Genomic DNA, 19126 nt, shown 5'->3' on the forward strand with positions numbered 1-19126 from the left:
CAACCTCATAATTTTAGATTGTGGATTGAAATTTGCATCTCTATGTGGCTCCAAGTTTCACCCAATTGCGAGCCCGTTGACGGTGTCAGTCCTGAACTCCAGTGGGTCAGTTTGAGTCCGGTTCCCAGGAGGAAGGCGGAAGCCCAAACAGTAGCAACACCTGGGGGCGGGATTAACTTCTAAAGCTCCACAACGGTTTCCAACCAACAGAAAGGAAAGAGGGGCGGAACCCTATGCTTCCGTCGTTAGGGACGCTTTAGCCCAGCGACTGCAATGGATCTGGAAGACGGGCTGACAGCCCTGGACAAGATAGTCACTCAGTTCAACACCTATGAAGATTATCTCGACTCGCAGGTAACTGACGAGGACTTGTACTACCTAGAGGTAAGGTTGGCATCACCGTTCCAGTCCTTGGGTCCCTCCGCGTCGTGGGGTGTTTGCCCCCTGGCGGCGAAGGTGGGGCCTTGCACTTTCCAGGTGGTGGGAGTGAATCGCTGCATCCTTCCCGTTCTGTGTTGCCTCAGGCAGGGGCAGGATTTGGACACCTACTATCACCCAGGGCAGAAACCTGTGCTTGCGCAGGCAAGCCCGCACGCTGGACAGCCTTGAGTTTCCCTAGCTCAGCCTCAGCAGTCACCTCCCCACCTGCTCCCTTGCCCAAGCCACTCTCCTACAACCGGTGGCTGAATTCGGAGGCCTGCTGAAACTGCTGTAAGTCAGGTGTGACACCCTGTTTCTCCTTCTTTGCCAGTTAGTATTAAAGAACAGAAGGCAATTTTTTTTTTCTGACGCAAGGGACATCAATAACAGTACATCTGGTGAAATACTGGGCATTTGGGTCCGTAAATTTCTACCTTATGCTAGTTGATTCAGAAAGCCCTTCAAGTAAGGGTACACAGGTCGTTGTGCCTGCCTATTACTGATTCTTGATTATCGAGTTGATGATCACAGACAATGCTGACGGTAAGAAAGCAAAACAAAACAAACACTATCCCCAGCCCCGCCCCCAGTTTGCAATACAGCAAAATCTGAAGCAAGGGGATTGACTGTCTTCTACCCAGCAACCATGCCCCTCCTGCTTCTTAAAGGTGTGTGTGTGTGTGTGTGTGTGTGTGAAGGGGGAATTGATGGGAGGCTGAGAGTGGGGGTTAAAGCTCTTGTCTTCTCCAGGAAAACCAGGATGGGCCAGAAAACTATAGGCTATGTGTCCTAAGAAGTGGGAGGTGAACCTTTTGGATCCCTGTAGCCCTCCTCTATTCCCAAACCAGGCCAACTAAATGGGCACTGACTTGGAGATTCTGCTGTGTTGGGGCAAAGCCCCAGAAGCCCAAATTACCCCATTTCTCTTAGGCCAGAGAGAGCAGCACTACCATGTGGTACTAAACCACACCCGAACCTGAGAAGGATTTGTAGCCTGCCACCAACTCCAAACTCCTTATCTACAACATGATTTTGCATTGTAATGGGTTGAAATTTTTGGACTCCAAAGATCATGTGAAGCAGAATTTCAGTTGAATGTAGATTCTAAAAGTTGAACAGTGTTTAGTCTCCAAAACATATTCATGTGCTGTATGTGCCCTTAATTTTAATGAAATGTAAACATCTAATTTTAGTTTTATCTTTGACACAAATCAATTGTGTGACCTTGTACAAATAGTTTAATTTTTTTGGAATTATCTGTTAAAAAAATAAACCCAGTTAGTATTTTCACCATAGCTTCTGACTTCAAAAACAAACATTTTTACATATTTTATACAGATAATATGTTTAAAGTCATAAAAGTAAGTTTTTTTTACCTTGCATCTAAGTCACTGAAATGAAAGGAAAGAAGTAATGGTGCTAAACAATGTTTGCATCTAAATTTTTGAATGCGCAAAAAGAATGAAATACAGACAATAAACATCCCAATAGAATAAAATTATCTTTATAGCACATGTGGAAACTTGCCCGGCTTGAGGCTTAAGCCTAGTATCTTTAAGAAAGTTTTTGTTTTTTATTTTTTTATTTCAGTGTTTTTCATTTGAGAAGAGAATTAATTATTCTGATTAACAATTAATTAAAAGTCCTGATTAATGAAACACAAATTATTAGTAAGTAATCAGTCAGAACTTTAAGGTTTCCAAAATGGAGAATGGTGACTATATTTGAGGGAATGATACACTTTAAAGTTGGCATTGATTTAGTTTATCTTACTGTACTTTCATTAAAAAAGTAAGATGACTTAGTTGAATAATGATATTATGGCAAGTATATATATTTTTGGATTGAGTAATGAAAATTAAGGGCCATTAGATACGGGTACCTCTATTCTGAAACACTTTCTGTGAATGCAGGTTAATTGCCTGTGTAGGTTGCACAGAGACAAGCAGATTCCAAAATTGTCTCAGTAACATGACTAGTCTGGCAGGCCTGTGTCCGGGGCAATGGATCATGCTTCATGAGGTGATTATTGCTCTTTTGTTTGGGATGGGGTATTAGCAATTGACTTTGGTTTGAATGGAGCAAATTTTAAATGGTTAATGAGAGACAGCATATTGTAGTTAGAAGACCCTAGGGTCATGAGATTTAGGTTCCAAATCTGTATTATTGTATTTTGAACCAGTTTGAAACTCCATTAATTCATCTGCAAAATGAAGTGGTTGGACTAGGTTACGTTGAAGGGTTTTTATAAGTTGTAAACTTTTATGAATCATCTGTCCAACCATCTGTCCATCCATGCATCCATATAGTCATCTATGTGTTTAATTAATAAGCCTTTACCAAGTGGCTATAATAGTAAATATTGCCCTTATTGCTAGGAATTTAAGTAAAAATCAGTTCTAGATTCGATTTTAGTCACCTAACTTTAGTATGTGTTTACAGTCCAACCTAAGTTTTATTTATTCAGTAGACATCTCACAAATATTTACTGTCTTCCAGGTGCTCTATTGTTTTATATATTTCTCTAATGCCAAAAGTTTTCAACTAATTTCAATAGAAATTAGCACCAGTAATTCACATACAAAATGACTACATTACTTTTGCTTAATTTATTCTCTACCCTTCTCCATCCTTACCTGTGCTCCTGGTAGCTATGCTGTGAGGTCATTAACCAGACTCTTTTTTGGCTTTGGGTTTGTTTCAGCCAATAGGAGATCAGAGGACTGGAATTGGGCAGAGGATTTATTAACTGTCATCTTTCTCCTTGTTGTGGTTTGGACATGGCTGCATTTGTTAGGTTTGGCCAGCTTCTCATTCCATCAGATGGAATCACTCTCTGTTCTAGGAACTGTATCCTCTCCCATCTCCTTTCCGGCCTGATGGTGTCAATGGTTTCCCACTGTTGCTAATCCTAGGACGCTTCACCATCCAACAACGGTTTCCATGAATCCTACCCATATCTTTGTAAATTATGCTTTATTACTTTAACAATCTGTTTTGAGCTTGCCTGCCACAGCCTTGACCTCTATATTATCATTTAACATCTCAGGCCACTGTAAGTACACAATTAGTATATGAATATAATAACTACAGTGCCTTTTAATATGATAACTGATTAGGAAGAAAGGGAAATTGGAGGAAGGAAAAAAACCCAAAACAAAGACTGATACCAATTAACTATCTGATGCATTAAGAGGGGGTTAAGATGGTTAAGGAGGTTGAAAGAGGCTCTTTGTTCTACGTCTATCTACCTTGCAAGAATTTTACTAAATAACTGTAAACTACCAAAAGAAATTTATAACAGTATCAACAACTAGATTTATCTCTGTCTACCCAAATAACACTATTTGTTTTGGGAGTTAGTATCATTTTACCTAATTAAACCAATCCCCTAAATCAACATACAGAAATACTTTAAAAGTTTTCACAATATTTTTGCCCTGTGTTTTCCCAGATTTTTTCTTGGCGATTCTTCCCTGTGAAATAAGCAGAGGACCTTCATTACATTGTCTGTGACTGCTGGAGAAGTTAAACTCCTACCGAACTGCTTTTCACTGCTTTGAAATCAAAGGGTGATTTTAGAATTATTTTAAAATCTTCCCAATAAATGAACCCCAATCATGGCTAAATTATTTAGAGAGATTAGCAATGTGGAATTTTTATTTAGAGATTATATTCCCATTACTTAGAAAAGAAAAATTAGTAAATCATATAAATATATAAATTCAACTTTTTGGATATAATCTTAAAGGTATTTGGTAGGCATTGATTAAGTGTGATTCTAGGAAAACTCCAGTAACATAATTTACCATGATTATACAACAGGCCAACTAACAACCGACCATTGTAGTTGTCTTTCCATTATTTATTTCATCAAGGTACAGAATAAATACTGCTTTCTTATGAACCAGGACCTTAATTCATATACTTCAGAATTAGCTATACTGTTTTGTTTATTCAATAGGAAAATTTGGCATAAATTAACTGCTCTCTGCTTAAGAGGCATCATATATTTTTCTTTCAATAAGTTTGTAGAGGGACTTCTCCCTTAGTAAAAATAGGTAATTTCCTCATGGACATGAATTCTGATGATTGGGGAGTGAAACTGAACCAAGAATGCTGTATTCATGATACTTCTGAAACTTTATCATAATGATTAAAATAAAATTCTATGAGCCTAATATCCTCGGGCGTCTCACGTAATCCCCTAAAATCTATATTCTATGCATATAAAGTATGTTGCATTCAATTTTTATTTATATGAATTTCAAAAGCTACTGCTGGGAGGAGATAAGAAAGGAGGTAGGGCAAATCCCCAGGGGTGTGTGCAGAGTGAGACAGGATGTGGGCTGAAGACAAAATTCGGGAGAACAGCCATTGTTTTAGGCATGCGCATGGGGGTGGTGCTGACAGAGGAGAATGAGAAGGGAGGTCAGGAAGGTAGGAGAAAATAAGAACAATAGGATGTTCAGAAGCCAAGAGCAGCTGGAGAGCAAAACCAAAAACCATGGAAAATATTTACACAAAACTAGGTGAGAGTTGTTCCTACAAACCCCAACACAGGAGCAGATGGGGAGCTCTGACCAAGCATCATCCCACAGGGTGAAAGGTCACTGGTTTGAGGCCCAGTCAGGGAACACGTCTGGGTTCATTCCCTGGTCAGGACACGTGCGAATGTTAACCAATTGATGTTTCTCTCCTCCTTTCTTTCTCCCTCCATTCTCCTATCTCTAAAAATAAGTTGATAAAATCTTTAAAAAAATAAAAGCAGATAGGGAGAAACCATCATAGCCATGACACCTAGAAGGTATCATCACCCATATTCGAGAAAAGCAGAGAAAACTGTGAGGCATCTAAAAGACCCCTAAAGAAGAAACTGCAAAATAGTCCACAGGTATTTACTGGAAGTGGAGTAGTCTGATTTGAGGACAACAGCTGAAATTGGGAAGGGTTTTGTGACAGCAGTTCAGGTCCCTTAGGACGGAGGGTCTGGTTCACACTCCTAGATGTGCTATGAAGACCAGCAGAGGTTATTGGTTGAGGATGAGGGGAGTCTAGCCTGGATGCTGGAGGTCAGAGATGATGAGTATTTGTTGTGAGTCTGAGCCAAGGTGTATTAGCAAGGGCTGAAATTCACCCCAATATCTTTCCCCTTTTTGCACACATGTGAGTAGTCTTTAAACAATTATATATTTTTTATTATATGTAAAATTATCATTATATGTAAATATATTATTCATTGTTGGTATTTTCCACATAAAAAGTAATATCTATATTTTTAGTTTTCTGAGGAAATTCTGTACTCTTTTTCACAGTGGCTGCACCAATCTGCGTTCCCGCCAACAGTGCACTAGGGTTCCCTTTTCTCGGCATCTTCTCCAACACTTGTTTGTTGATTTGTTTATGACGGCCATTCTGACCAGTGTGAAGTGGTATCTCATTGTGGTTTTAATTTGCATCTCTTTGAGAGCTAGCAATACTGAGCATCTTTTCATGTGTCTCTGGGCCCTCTGTATGTCCTCCGTGGAGAAGTGTCTGTTCAAGTCTTTTGCCCATTTTTAATTGGGTTTTTTGTCTTCCTGGAGTGGGGAGAAAATACAGACAACTGTGATTGAACAACAATAAAATAATTTAAATTAAAAAATAATATCTATATTTTTATGTAACTAAAAACTATCTAACATTAAATTTTGGAAACTTTTAATGTCACTCTGAATAGCTCTCCCTATTCTTTAGAAATTCATTTTCCTTACAGAGTATTTATAAACAACAGTGAAATAAACATCTTTTGCATATCCTCCTTGGGTGAAGTTGTAAATATATTAAAATGTGTAATGGGTAGGTATTAGACATAGTCAAAAGGCTCTCTGGAGTAGCCATTCCTCTCCTAGAGCAGTATATAAGACACCTTTTGTTTGCCTATTTCATACGTGAAAAATCTCATTGTTTTAGTTTTAATTTCTGGGATTATTAGTGAGGCATATCATCTATTGAAATGCATTTGCATTTCTTTTGTGAACTGCTCATCGATATCCCTTGATTTTTTTTCACAACTTTTTAAAACTATCTTTACATACTTTTAGACTTCTGACTCTTAGTGGAGACCATACCTCTTAAAGTCAACAAAGAAGAGTTATTCAGGCTGGAACCCTGTTCAGTTTCCTACCATGAAACTTATAAAAGCCTTAATTTCTGCCCACCCTCTCTTTCTTCCCTCCTATTAATATATTAATGGGGTCTACCCTGTGTAGTGCCCACCTCTTCATTTACTGAATATGTTATTTTGAATGCCCAATATCATTATAATGTTTTGAAATTTTCCCAACTCTGAGTCCACCCTCCTAAGGTAGAGGCAGAAATTCACTTTCTCTGTTTCCTTTGTTGCTAGTGTATCTTTGTGGGACCAAGGCACTGCCAATCACCTTCAGAAAAAAGTCACACAAGGAGAAAGCACCATGTGGGATCCATCTTGTACTTAATTTGGTGGTGGAGGCATTTGTCTTTCAGTTGATGTGGCGACAGAAGTTCTGGGGTCTAATGCCCTAGGTTAACAGAGGAGTTGCAGTGTCTGTTTTCAGTGGTGGCAGCAGAGGGATATTTGCTTTGCTCTGTTACACTCCATTTCATTCCAGACTGGCCTGGTCTGCTCCATCCTGCTCTGGTCCTCTCTGGTATGTTCCACTCTGGTCTGGTCTGGCAAAATATCATCTGTGTTTCAGCTCCAGCCAGGAAGATGCAGTCTTCACTCTTCAGTGGGGAGGGAAACTGCATCCTCTGAACTAGAGGGGAGCTGACTTACATAGAGAGAAGTCCCTGCCCCTGGTCCTGATGGGTCTGTCCTCATGCAAAAGAGGCCTCCAAATCCTTGCTGTTTTATTGGTCCAAAAGAACTGTGCTGATTGATCAGAATGGAGCTGCTCTGAAGCATCAATGAAGATAATAATGGGGATGTAGCTGCATAGCGCTGTTTGGTCAGAGAAAGTCTCAGTGGTACCAGATTGAAGGAGTCTGTTTACTTGTGGTCTCAGAGCCCAGTAAGACACAAACAGGAGCTCACAGCAAAGAAAGTAAGAGTTTGTTTTCAAGTAGCCCGCCCCTGCAGACAGGTGAGCTAATGCTCAAAAACCTGGCTTCCAGAGAATGGGTTATATAGGGGAAACATCATCAGTCATAGTGACTAAGGGAATTAGGGCTGTAGTCAGGGTTGTGGTCTCTACTGATTGGTTGGCACTAGGGTAAGTAGTAGTTGATCTGGTCCTGATATCAGCTATGATGTCACTTGTCTAGTTTCGCCCCTTTTCTGGGCCTGCAGCTGAAACATGACCGAGGTGTAGATGTTCCCTCTAGTTTGACCAAAACTCTGTCTCTGGTTTTGTTCCTGACTGTTTGATGCTGATCAGAACCTCATTGTCATGAAGGCTTAATGATTAAATAAGTGGTTGTGCAAGGGAGAAAGAGGCAGGTGAGTCAGGGTGCTGCATGAGGCCAGTTTGAATCAAAAGGCAAAAAGATATTAAAGAAATGAAATTTCTACTGGTTACTTCAGGCTTACTGGTTGATAGAGGATTCCAGGAACCCCTTTAGAAGGGCTGGCTCAGGCCGCAGGAACACAGTGCAGGCAGGCAACTCAGAGCGGGCTGCCCCCTGAAGAGAGGTTTGCCAGCTCCCACCTGTGTAAAAGCAGCTGCTAGTCTCTGTTGTTAAATTTGAGCCCAGTTAGCCATTAAGAGCCCTTCTTGGTAAGCATCTTCTTTTTCAGGGTCAACATAAGTGAAATAAACCAGTCACAAAAAGACAATCACGGTGTAATTCTATTTGTGTGAGGTACCAAAAGTAGATAAAATTCACAGACACAGAAGATAGGATGGTTGTCGTCAGGGTGTGGTAGAGAGGAAGAACAGGGTTGGTGTTTAATTACTGTGGAGTTTCAGGTTTGTAAGATGAAAGCGTCAGTTTCCTTCTGAGAATGGATGGTGGTGATGGTTGCACATCAATATAAACTGTACATTTAAATGGTTAATTTTATGTTATGTATATTTTTCAATAATTAAAAAAGAATTCACTGTCAACAACTTACCTTTACGTGAGAATAAGTTTGGTCTTAGACTTTACATTCCCTATGCTGATTCCTAGAAGAAAAAGGAGTAATTTCTTTAAAGTTCTTAGAAGACTTTATTTTGAACCTGGAAATCTGCATTTCAGATATTCTGTTTGGCCCTTGAGATCTTTGTTCTGTCCTGCCCCATCCTGTTTTGGGCTCTGCACCCCAAGAGCTTGACTTCCGTTGGCTGCTTAAGCTGGGTGGGCCCTCTTTCCTTTTGGCCAGTTGGGTTCAGCCAATCAGAGGCACCAGCAAGAAGTTAGAAGCCAGGAGGAGAGAGAGGTTGGGTGTTTTTTTCTTCAGACTGATTTTGTTCTGTGCTTCAGGCTAGCAGGATATTTTCTTTTATCAAGCCATAACAGAGGGTTCAGTAACTTTTTCTATAACTATCTCTCTGGGATCTATCAACTCTTCCCTCTCCTTACCTCATTTGGACCAGTTAATAACTGTTAATGGTTTACTGCTATCAACAGGTGTTTGCTGCAAGGTGCTTCAGTGTCCCTCTTGGATTACTCTTAAACCTGCCTCTACTTTTATAAATTAACTTAGCCATTCAATTTGCTTTGATTACTCCATTTGAGTTTATCAGCTATTTCCTGCCTGAACTTTGACTAATAAACTAGAAAACCTAACATTCAAATGGGAATGCAAAAGAATTTCTTTTTGAAAAATCAAGGACTCATAAAAATCACCTGTTGATCTCTTCTAAATTCATAACTTAAGAAGGAGTAAGTTCTTATATTTTCATACAGATTTTCAAATTTCTTACTATACGCTCATATATAGTTTTATTTATTGTTATGGCTCTTTTTTATTTCTAAAATTATTTGTGTATTCTTTCTTTTCCACCATCAATCTTGTCAAATGTTATCTATTTTATTGGTCTTTTAAAAGAATAAGTTTTTGGCTTTCATTAAGTAATCAAAGCTTACTGGATTTTTATATTTTAATATCTTATTTTATTCATTTTCTTGTTTTTATTAATTATTTTATTCTGTATTATTTAAAGGTTATTTTGTTCTTTTTTCTCTACTTTCTTTAGTTGAATAGTTAGTTGTTTATTTTCAAATTTTCATTTTTTTCTAGCAAATGCACAAATGCGATACTTTCTATGTACTCTATTAAGGTCTGAAATGTGATTTCACTGTGAAAAAATTTAACCTCTCTATGATAAAATGTATCATAAATAAGTCAAAAGACAAGAAACTATTTGACAATAAATATTTGCAAAATGTATAATCAAGTTGCTTTCTAGAATTTTGCCCTACAAATCATTAAGAAATAGATAAAATTCAATAGAAAAATGAGCAACTATAATAAACAATTCTTATATGGGCACTAAAATTATCAATAATTATACAAATTTCATGTATGTATGGCATAATGGAAATTATTGATGGAAAGAGTTTTAAAAACCATGAAACTGTACCAATATTTTTCCCTTTCACAGCTTGCTAATCACCCAAGCCTTGAGCTCTTCTTTTTTTTTCCTCACTAAGGCCTTGAACACAGTTATATTTCTTATATTTCTTATTGGCACTAAAATGTCCTCTGGTGGCAAACACTTGGGTACCCAAAGCCTTATCTTCATTGCAGGCATCCAGAAGTGATAAATAACTTTTGCCTCTGCATTCCATGGACTATGATGTACTCCTTACCACTGTAAACAAGGCTTTTCATGTCTTTAATAAAAGTAGAGAACTAAGTCCAGGTAAACATAGTTCAGACAATCCATCCTTAAATTTCTATTCCTCTGGAATCATTACCAGTAGCTAATTGTGAATCATTCAGGGTTCAATAAGAGAAGCAGAATAAACACACACACGTGTGTGTTCTTGTGACACATGTGTGTGTGTGACAAGTACATAATTTTTTGGAGATTTGACCACACAAAATGGGAACTATTTAAACAGTCCGTTAAAGCTGTTTGTTTGGTGTTTGGTTCTAGAGCTGAAAGTCATCAGGACAGACAGCCAGGAAGGAAAGGTACATGGGAAGTGGGGAAGCAAGTGCCAACTAAGATCTGAAAGGAAGAGTTAGAATTTGAAGGACAAACTGGAACTTGGATCAGGTGATCTGCAGGAGAAGCTGGCACTTTTGTTCACAGAGTGGAACATGCACAGGCCCCTGGCACAGCCGTAGGGAAAGCTGAAGGATAAGGTCCTGCAAGACCTAGAACAATATGGTTGTTCCTTCTCTTCTACCTCCCAAATCTATTGCAAATGTCTCCTGTGGCCCAACCTAACCTGTAACTATCCAAAGAATTAATTATGGGAAACTAATTCTAACTTAGCTAAGTTGATGCAATAAAATTGACTATATCTGCCATGTTTTAATTTTCACAAGGAGAATGATTTATATCCGATTTAATTAAAATTAAAAAGAAAAGGATGCAATTTTAATTTTCTTAAATCATTTTATAGGGCTTGTATAATCCTAACATCAATTCAGAAAAGGATAGCACAAAATAAAAAGTTAAAGACTAATTTTATATATGAACTTGATGAAAAGAAAGGTAAAATGAATCCAAGGTTATATTAAGAAATAATAAATCAGAGTAAGAGTAGTGTGATTTGTCATAGGATGAGCTCATGTCATTAATAAATTAAAAAGAAAAATATCTATTTAATAATATCTATAGATACAGAAAAAAATAGGATAAAATTCTAAAGTCACTCATTTAACTTGATGAAGAGTATATGGCCTCCCATTGTAGTACACTTCTTATCTAGTGGCTAAACACCTTAGCATTTCAATCAGCTTAACTATTCCTCTTAATTTTTTATTGGCAGTCTGGCCAAAGCAATGCTACAATGAAAGAAAAGTGGCATAAGTATTTGGAAGGAGTCAGAATATTATTATTTATAAGCAGTATGATTACCACATAAATGCAAGAATATTAACTGGAAACCTATTAGAACAAATTAGTGAGTTTAGTAAAGAAATCTAAGATTGAGCTACAACAACTGTTTTCCATCAATAAACATAATAACAAATGACACAAATAAAAGCCAACTGAACTCAGTAGCCTATAGGACAATATCAAGGGTTCTAGTGGCCATAGACTTTTTTCCTTTTTTCTTCTCCAGATGAGAAACACTTAGGTGCCCAGACTGCTGGATACCCCTTGTCCTGGACTCCTCCATAAGGAATCTGGCTGAGACCACCCAACATGCTAACCCCACTTCTCATCTACCCTCAAATACACCCCCTCTCAGAGAAACAATGAGGGAGGTGCTCGTCTCAGCTGCCCAGCCATGTGGGGGGAAATGGGCTCTGGCCCAAAGGCTGTGCGAGTGTTTGTTACAGCCTGAAACCAGTGCAGGGGGTGAGCAGTGTAAATGCAGCTGCAAATCTGCAGCCTTCCAGGAATGGGGCACCGACCCTCTGGCTTCTGGCATGGAACTCATCTGCCAAGGTCTAAAGCTGGAGAAACCTGAAGGCACTGTGCCATTGCACATCCTTGGGGCCAGGCGTTCCTCCCAGCACCTGGCAGTGTCTATGATTGTCCCAGTAGGATATGGCCATGCATTCAGAACCAAGTCTCTCACATTTGCTGCACACTGGTTGGAGCCTACTTTTGCTGCATGTCTCACAGCTCCTGTAAATTAATGAAGCCTTTTCTTAGGGCTGAGCCTTTCAGGGTTCCCTTTTGCATGATGCTGCCTTGTAGCTAAAACCCTCAAACTTCTAGCATCCAAAAGTTAGTGACTCATGATCACATGAGGGAAAAAAGCATCAACAATTAATAAACTATCACTGCCTTATTTATATGAAGTATACTTTGACTATCATGGCTAATCATTTGTTTTTACTAAGATGAACTGTTACACTTAAAACCATTAGAGTTTGATAAAAAATAACATTTTCTTTCAAACCCTCCCCACAAAGTAAGTATAATCCCAAAAGCATCAGAAGGAATAAAATATATTGGAAAAATTAATAGCTAAAATGTTTTCAAGTTTGGTGAAAACTATAAATTCATAGGGCCAAGGAGTATGAAGAATTCCAAGCATAATAAATGGATAAGCACAAAGAAATCACTCCCATTTTAAAATCATTGAACACCAGTGATAAGTAGAATATTTTAAAGGAATATAAAGTAGAAAGCCACATATAGAATAAAACAAAAGCAGGAAACACTGAAGGCTCCTCACTGGAAATAAAACCAGCCACGAGACAATGGGATGACATCTTTAAAGTGCTGAAATGTAAAAAGTCAGCCCAGAACACCACTAATCTAGGAAAAATGTTTCAAAAATTAAGATGACATAAATGGGTATTTGTTTTCACTCCAAAAAAAAAAAAGCCAAGATAATTTGTTGTTAGCAGACCTGAACACTAAGAAACGTTCAAGTGTTCTACGTAGGAAAATCATGTACCAGGAGGAGACTTGGATCTACACAAAAGAAAGAAAAGCCCCACAAATGCTAAGTATGTGAATCCATATAAATGTTTTATTTCTCAGTTCATCTTTAAAGATAATTTCTAAAAAGATAATGGGCTTTTTAAACTGGAGAGTTGATTCATGATTTGACCAGTTAGGTCAGTTAAGTGAAGCAACCAATTTCAACTCTCAACGTGCTTTCTAAGTAGATCCTGTCATTTGCTGCAATATGCATTGGTGTATATGAGTGCAGAATTATCCAAACAATTCTGTTTGGCCCAGGGAAGGTGCCACAAATGCATAATCCACTCTGCATACAAAAGTTAATACAGCAACTTTCTAATGGTCTCTGCTATATAAAATACTCTGTTGGCCACAGCAATTTAGGTTCTGCTAGAAGACTCTCAGAGGCTCAGAGCGCTAAGCTGAGACTTCTTCCCATATGCTTATGTTTAGTAATATATTTAAGAAAATTTACATGCAAGTCATCTCACTTTGATAAATCAAACCCACAGTCTTTTAAGTCTTTTTTTTAATTAAATATTAATTCCACTAGGTGGAGACATTTGCCCAGTTTTGTGGTTCAGACTAAAGAGGCCAGAGGTAGCAGTACAGTGAGCAAGGGAAGGAGTCAGAAGGCACAGCCCGGACAAGGCCGGTGCTTCACATTGTATTAGCTTATAGAGCCACATTGCTACACAGTGTTTGCGTTTAGTGTTTACCAAAGAAGAGCAGCAAGTTTTCTAGGTTGATAGTATACTTTTTTTCCCCAGTAATTTCAACTTTAAACTAGCCACTATGGGTTCATTAGATTACTAACCTCGCATCTTAAGTTTTCTCATTTAATCCTGTTTTATAGTTGTATTCAACAGTGAGGTGTTAAGTAAGGGTCTCTAATAATAATATATAACATGATTTCACTACATTTCAGATATTTTATATTTACTTGAGGTGATAATATAAGGACCATTATTACTATATGCATATTTTTATGTAATATGTTGGTTTTTATATTAGCAACTTCAGGTAAATTGACACCTTCAGATGATTTGCATGTAAATTTTCTTAAATGTATTACTAAAAGTGAGCATATGGAAAGAAGTCAGATTATTTCTTGAATATAATTTTCAAGTGACAAAAAATATGTGAGGCGATTCTTAAAGTAACTGAAATCTAAAAGGCCCAATGTATTGTGGGAAATTTTTTCCAATTTGAAGCTTTTTATAGTCATCTTGGGTTTCTACTTTTGTGTTTTTATTGGTGCCAACATTATATGGAAACAATATCTTTTTACTTAAATAGGAAATTCGTCTGCTCTTTATTTTGTGTTTGAAGTTATAATTCTCTGTGTCATCAGTTAATTTACTTCAAGGAAGTAAGTCTCTGAAATATTGAATTTTCTGACAACAGCCCAATTCTGTTTTTGTATGATTGGTTTTTATAAAAGTCTTTCTTGTAGGAGTACAATTGTCTCTAACTTTATTGTTTTAAAGATTCTTTATTAATGATCTACAGCTGTTCTCATAAATTGATTTAAAACACCACAGACTTTTGTCTTCCAGTCCCTTAGAGAAAATGTAGTGACTGATTTGTTTTTCATTTTACATATGTGGGAAAGAGATGACAAATCAAATGTTTATAATAGAGTATTATGAGAAAAAATTCTAATTTTCATATCTAATAGACCTTGTGTCATTTAGAAATGATAAATTTGATTTTTCATTTAACACGATTATTCAGTATACACTGGGTAAAAGAAGATGTCTAATTCATCTGCACATCTAACAACTGGTATTTTCTTTAGGACGAAGACCTGGCCCACCAGTTGGTGGAGCTAGGCGGCCGAGGGACTGGCAAGGTGGTGAAACGGGGAGATTTTGAAGCCAGGAAGGCAGCTATCATGGCTATCAGGAAGGCAGCTGTAGAGGCTGCAAAGCTGGCTGAACGAACTCAGAAAAAGTAAGTGTCCATGTTCTAAATCGAGATCTTACAGTATGTTGTAGAGTCCCTGGAAAAATTCATTTTGTTGGCATGGTTATAATTTTGAAACCTTGGCTGCAGCTGGTCAAGCTTGAAATGGCCTGAAAGTGTTTCCTGCAGCTCAGGAGCTGGAGGAACTGTGGCATTCTTGTGAGAAAACCACCTGCAACTTTGAGCCACCAAGCTGTGAAAGAGTAACTCGATATTATTGGTTTTATATATTTACATACTAAAAATATGAGTGACTTTTGCCTTAGAATTCTTTGTGCTTCTGAGGCCTGTAAAGCTTTGGCATCTTTGTATTCTCACATTTTTGTAAACATTGATTCATTCAACCCTATTAATGATCACTGGTCTTTGTTCATGTGATTATGACATCATTATATAAAATATGAATTTAATAAAATATATTAAACATGTTTGAAAAGAGATGTGCATCTAAAGCAAACTATATGAAACTACTAAAATAACTTGAGAAAGATTTGACAAAGTGATTATCTCTTTCTTATTTTAAGATGAATGCTAAAGTTGTGAATATTGGAGAGGATAGTTACTTAGAAATTGGTATATTATTACTAGATAACATTTTTTTTTTAATTTTTAAATTTTATTTAGTTATTTTTCAAGTACAGTTTTTTGTCTATTTTTCCCATTAGATAACATTTTAATAAGTACCCTGTAATTATCTATTATCAGTGGTAGTGGAGTTCTTGCAGTGTCATGAGGAAAAGAATTTTCTGAGACCCACACAGAAGGATAGGGCTCTGTGATTAACTTTATCAATGATGTAAAATTAAGGGGCTTCCCTCCTGACTTCCCAGTGGTCTCATCATGGAAAAGGTCCAGTCTTGTCTTCAGGAGGCCAGGATGAAGGCCACTGTCCAGCATTTCTGCTCCATAATAAAGTCCCGTCCAGTCCAGCATCCAGCTAGCTAGTGTGCATTTCCAGCCGTAGTTCGTTGCTGTGCTGTGGTATTTGGGCTCCCTTCTGGAGTCTACATGTGGAGTCCACATGGTCATGAGCCATGTAGCTGCTAAGGCCACATGGCTACGGAGAGATGATGCGTGGATGCACAGAGTGTGCACCATCAGGTGGGTGAGAGAGCAAGAGAGATTCTTTGTTCCCCTGGGATTATATGTCTCGGGTTTGGAAAAGACCAGAAGCTTTTTCAAAATGACCAGTCAACTTCCCAGGTTTTCATGGGCTTTTATAGGTTTATGCCTCTTAGTTAGACTGACAGGCCTCTGTGGTCCAGCACCTCCCCTTACACCCACACCCGCAACAGGCCAGGACTGGACGGGGAGAACAGAGGCGTGTTAATCCCCTTGGGGAACAATGCTATGACCCTCTGGAGTGTGAGGCTGCAGCTTCTGGTGAAGCAAACAAGCTCAATGTCTAATACACTTTGTTTTCTTTCCTTTATTAATGATTAGCTAAATGCCAATGGTAACAATTATGAATGGACATAATCCATGTATTTTTTTAATAAAACATAATATTTGGTAGTAGGATATGAATGGGTTCTGGAAATGTATAATTTTAATTGATTATTCTAGTCATTGTATTTCGGAACCATAGAATATTAGAATTAATATATTGATATTTGGTAATATATTAATTTTCTGTTGCTGTCATAGCACATTACTACAAACTTAGTGGCTTAAAACAACACAAGTGTATTTATTCATAGTTCTGTAGGTCAGAAGTCAGAGTATAGTGGTTCAGATGGGTTTTCTGCTCAATAATATAGCAGGAGGTTGAAATCCTGATGCTGGCTGGACAGAGTTCTTGCCTAGAGGCTCAGAGGATGATGACCGTCTTTCCACGCTCATTCAGGTTGCTGGCCAAATGCAGTTCCTTGTAAAGGGGAGGACCGATGTCCAATTTCCTTGTCAGTTGTCATTTGGGGACTGATCTTTTCTCCAAAGGCTGCCCATTTTTTTCTCATGCTTTCCATGAGGTCCATGCTTTTCCAGAGGATCCTGACCCACCAACAAGAATGTGTCAGGATCCTCTCACCCTTCAGATCTTTCTGATTTCCCCCACGGCAGCATCTTTCCTGAATCCAGACAGAGGAAGATCTCTCCTTTTAAGAACTAATGCGATCACACTAGGTTCATCTAGATAGTTCAGGGTAATCTCCCTACATTAAGGTTTGAACCTTACCATATCTGCAAAGTCCCTTTTGCCGTGTAATGTCACATATTAACAGGTTCTAGGGATTCATGGGCATTATTGAAAGGAGGGAGGGCACTCTGTTCACCACAGGTATTTTATATAAAATTTCAATATTTTATTCAACATAGTTACACTCAATTCCTTTTCTTGGAAAATTGAAATGATGCAAAGTACTTGTGTACAATGTGTGTGTCTTTCATAAAACATGAAGGGAGTCTTCCTCTTTTTATAGATATCAATAAATACTTATGAGTCAGGGGCAAAAGTAGATATGAAGTTTTATAAGGAATTAGTGTTTAACACTGATATTTTATCCATTTACATGTCCATTTTGTGTTTGAGGATCAAAGGGAGTACTTACTCTATGCAGTAGACTGTTTAACTGGCCAGAGCTGGAAGTCATTAGACTACTTAAGTGCCAGTCATGGGAGACTAATCCCCACCCGGAGCTGCTAGAATTGGAAGGCCCTTTCATCTCCAGGTCTTCTCAGCCTCCCTTTGTAGGGAGTGGGATCCATATGTTTCCTCCTGCCCCATGTGGGAGTTGTTCTGCTCCCTTCCCTGCCAGGTCCATTGCAGTGTTACTGGTGGCAGGGCCAGCAGAGAGTGTTCCAGAGCCAGACATGCCCTGTGCCTATATTTGCTGGAGGATCACTTTGAAAATATGCACAACTAAATGACTGCCTGCCAGCTGGTACCAACTTGGAAATACCTGATTTTACTATCAAATTATCTGACATCAGTGTCTCTAATGTGCTGTGAGCAGCCCCGAGTAGATCACAATCCTCCGTCCCAGCAATCACAGAGCACCCATGACAAGAAGCACTGGCACCTAAGAGTGTGTCATTTAATTGTATTAGTTTCATAGGGAAAAGAGTCTAGAGAGATTAAAGTTAAAGATAGTCAGAGGGGGCATTTTGGTAAGTATTTTGCCAGACCAAGGCCTAAGGCGAAGAAAATTATCCTGCACTACTCAGTCAGTCACTTCACAAATACTCAAAGACGGTCGTACTGCGTTAGGCACCCTGCTTGTGCTGGGGAGACTCTAGACCGTAACAAGGCTGAGGCCCTGGTAATCCTACTCTCTTCAGGCCAGAGTTGCAGCATTTATCATTATCAGTTAAAATTTTTAAGGGAGTACCAGGTGGATTTTAGTTGCTGCATGTTCCTACCCCCATTCCGTAACAGCAGTCCCATTTCTTCTGCTGATCAGCATCAATTACCATTCACAAGATAGTGTCCCCTCTTCTTGCCTGCCGGTCCCTGGTCACAAGAAGCCCAATGTGCAACCATAGCTTGTAGTTCAGTGAGATGCTTGATGTTTTCTCTGGTGACACTGTCCTGAAGGATGGCACCTCATCCTCAAAAAATATTGCCTTGAAGCTAGCAATTCCGCCATGCCATCAATGCCGCCTTGTGCTAGGGTTATATGCACACCACTTACCCCTAGGCTTGTGGATGTGATTGCTAGAGGGCTCATGAGAGATAAGTCCCCAAACCCCATCTTACCGCCTGTTTCCCTACCACTCCAGGTGCAATATTTACAGACTAGCCTTTCTGGGAAACAGGCACAGAGACGGAGTTAAGAATTCAGAAGGTTAACTGGGAAGTAATAAACATAAAAGGAAAAGGGTAGAAGCAAGATTGAAAGGGGTATCTGTGAGACCTGAATGCCTACCTGGAAAGTCTCTGCTAGACCAATGGAGGGTCTGCAAAACAAAGGTTGTCTGTTAGAGGGGTCTCCCATTGGTGAACCACTGTCACGCTCCCTTGCTGGTGAAGGCTGCCCCAGAGCACCATGACATCTGCTCAGTTGCTGAGGCCGATCAAGAAAGAGTTAACTGGAAGCTGTCAGTGAACATACTCTCTGAAGATTGGCAGAAAATTCTTTATTTTCATAATTCATTTTTGTTGACAAAAGTATTGTTTTTACTTTTGAAAGATATTTTTGCTGGGTATAGAATTCAGGCGTCAGATCTTTTTTCAGCTATCAGCAATCCCTGCACATCCGTGCCTTGTTGGTGGGGTGGGCTTCCTGCCTCTCCCTGCTTGCTCTTTT

General features: G+C 38.7%; 1 protein-coding gene across 1 annotated transcript in view; it reads left to right on the forward strand.

The window, feature by feature from the left end:
- The first annotated feature begins 273 nt into the window (after positions 1-273).
- CFAP299 (cilia and flagella associated protein 299) overlaps positions 274-19126 on the forward strand; it is a 514965-nt gene continuing 496112 nt past the window's right edge. Inside the window, exons 1-2 of the mRNA XM_053655679.1 lie at positions 274-384; positions 14713-14867. Coding sequence (XP_053511654.1) covers positions 274-384; positions 14713-14867 — 266 coding nt within the window. The remainder of the gene's footprint in view (positions 385-14712; positions 14868-19126) is intronic.

Source organism: Artibeus jamaicensis, unplaced genomic scaffold, assembly GCF_021234435.1.
Source record: "Artibeus jamaicensis isolate MK-2021 breed Jamaican fruit bat unplaced genomic scaffold, CSHL_Jam_final scaffold_1031, whole genome shotgun sequence".
In the NCBI taxonomy this organism is placed as follows: domain Eukaryota; kingdom Metazoa; phylum Chordata; class Mammalia; order Chiroptera; family Phyllostomidae; genus Artibeus; species Artibeus jamaicensis.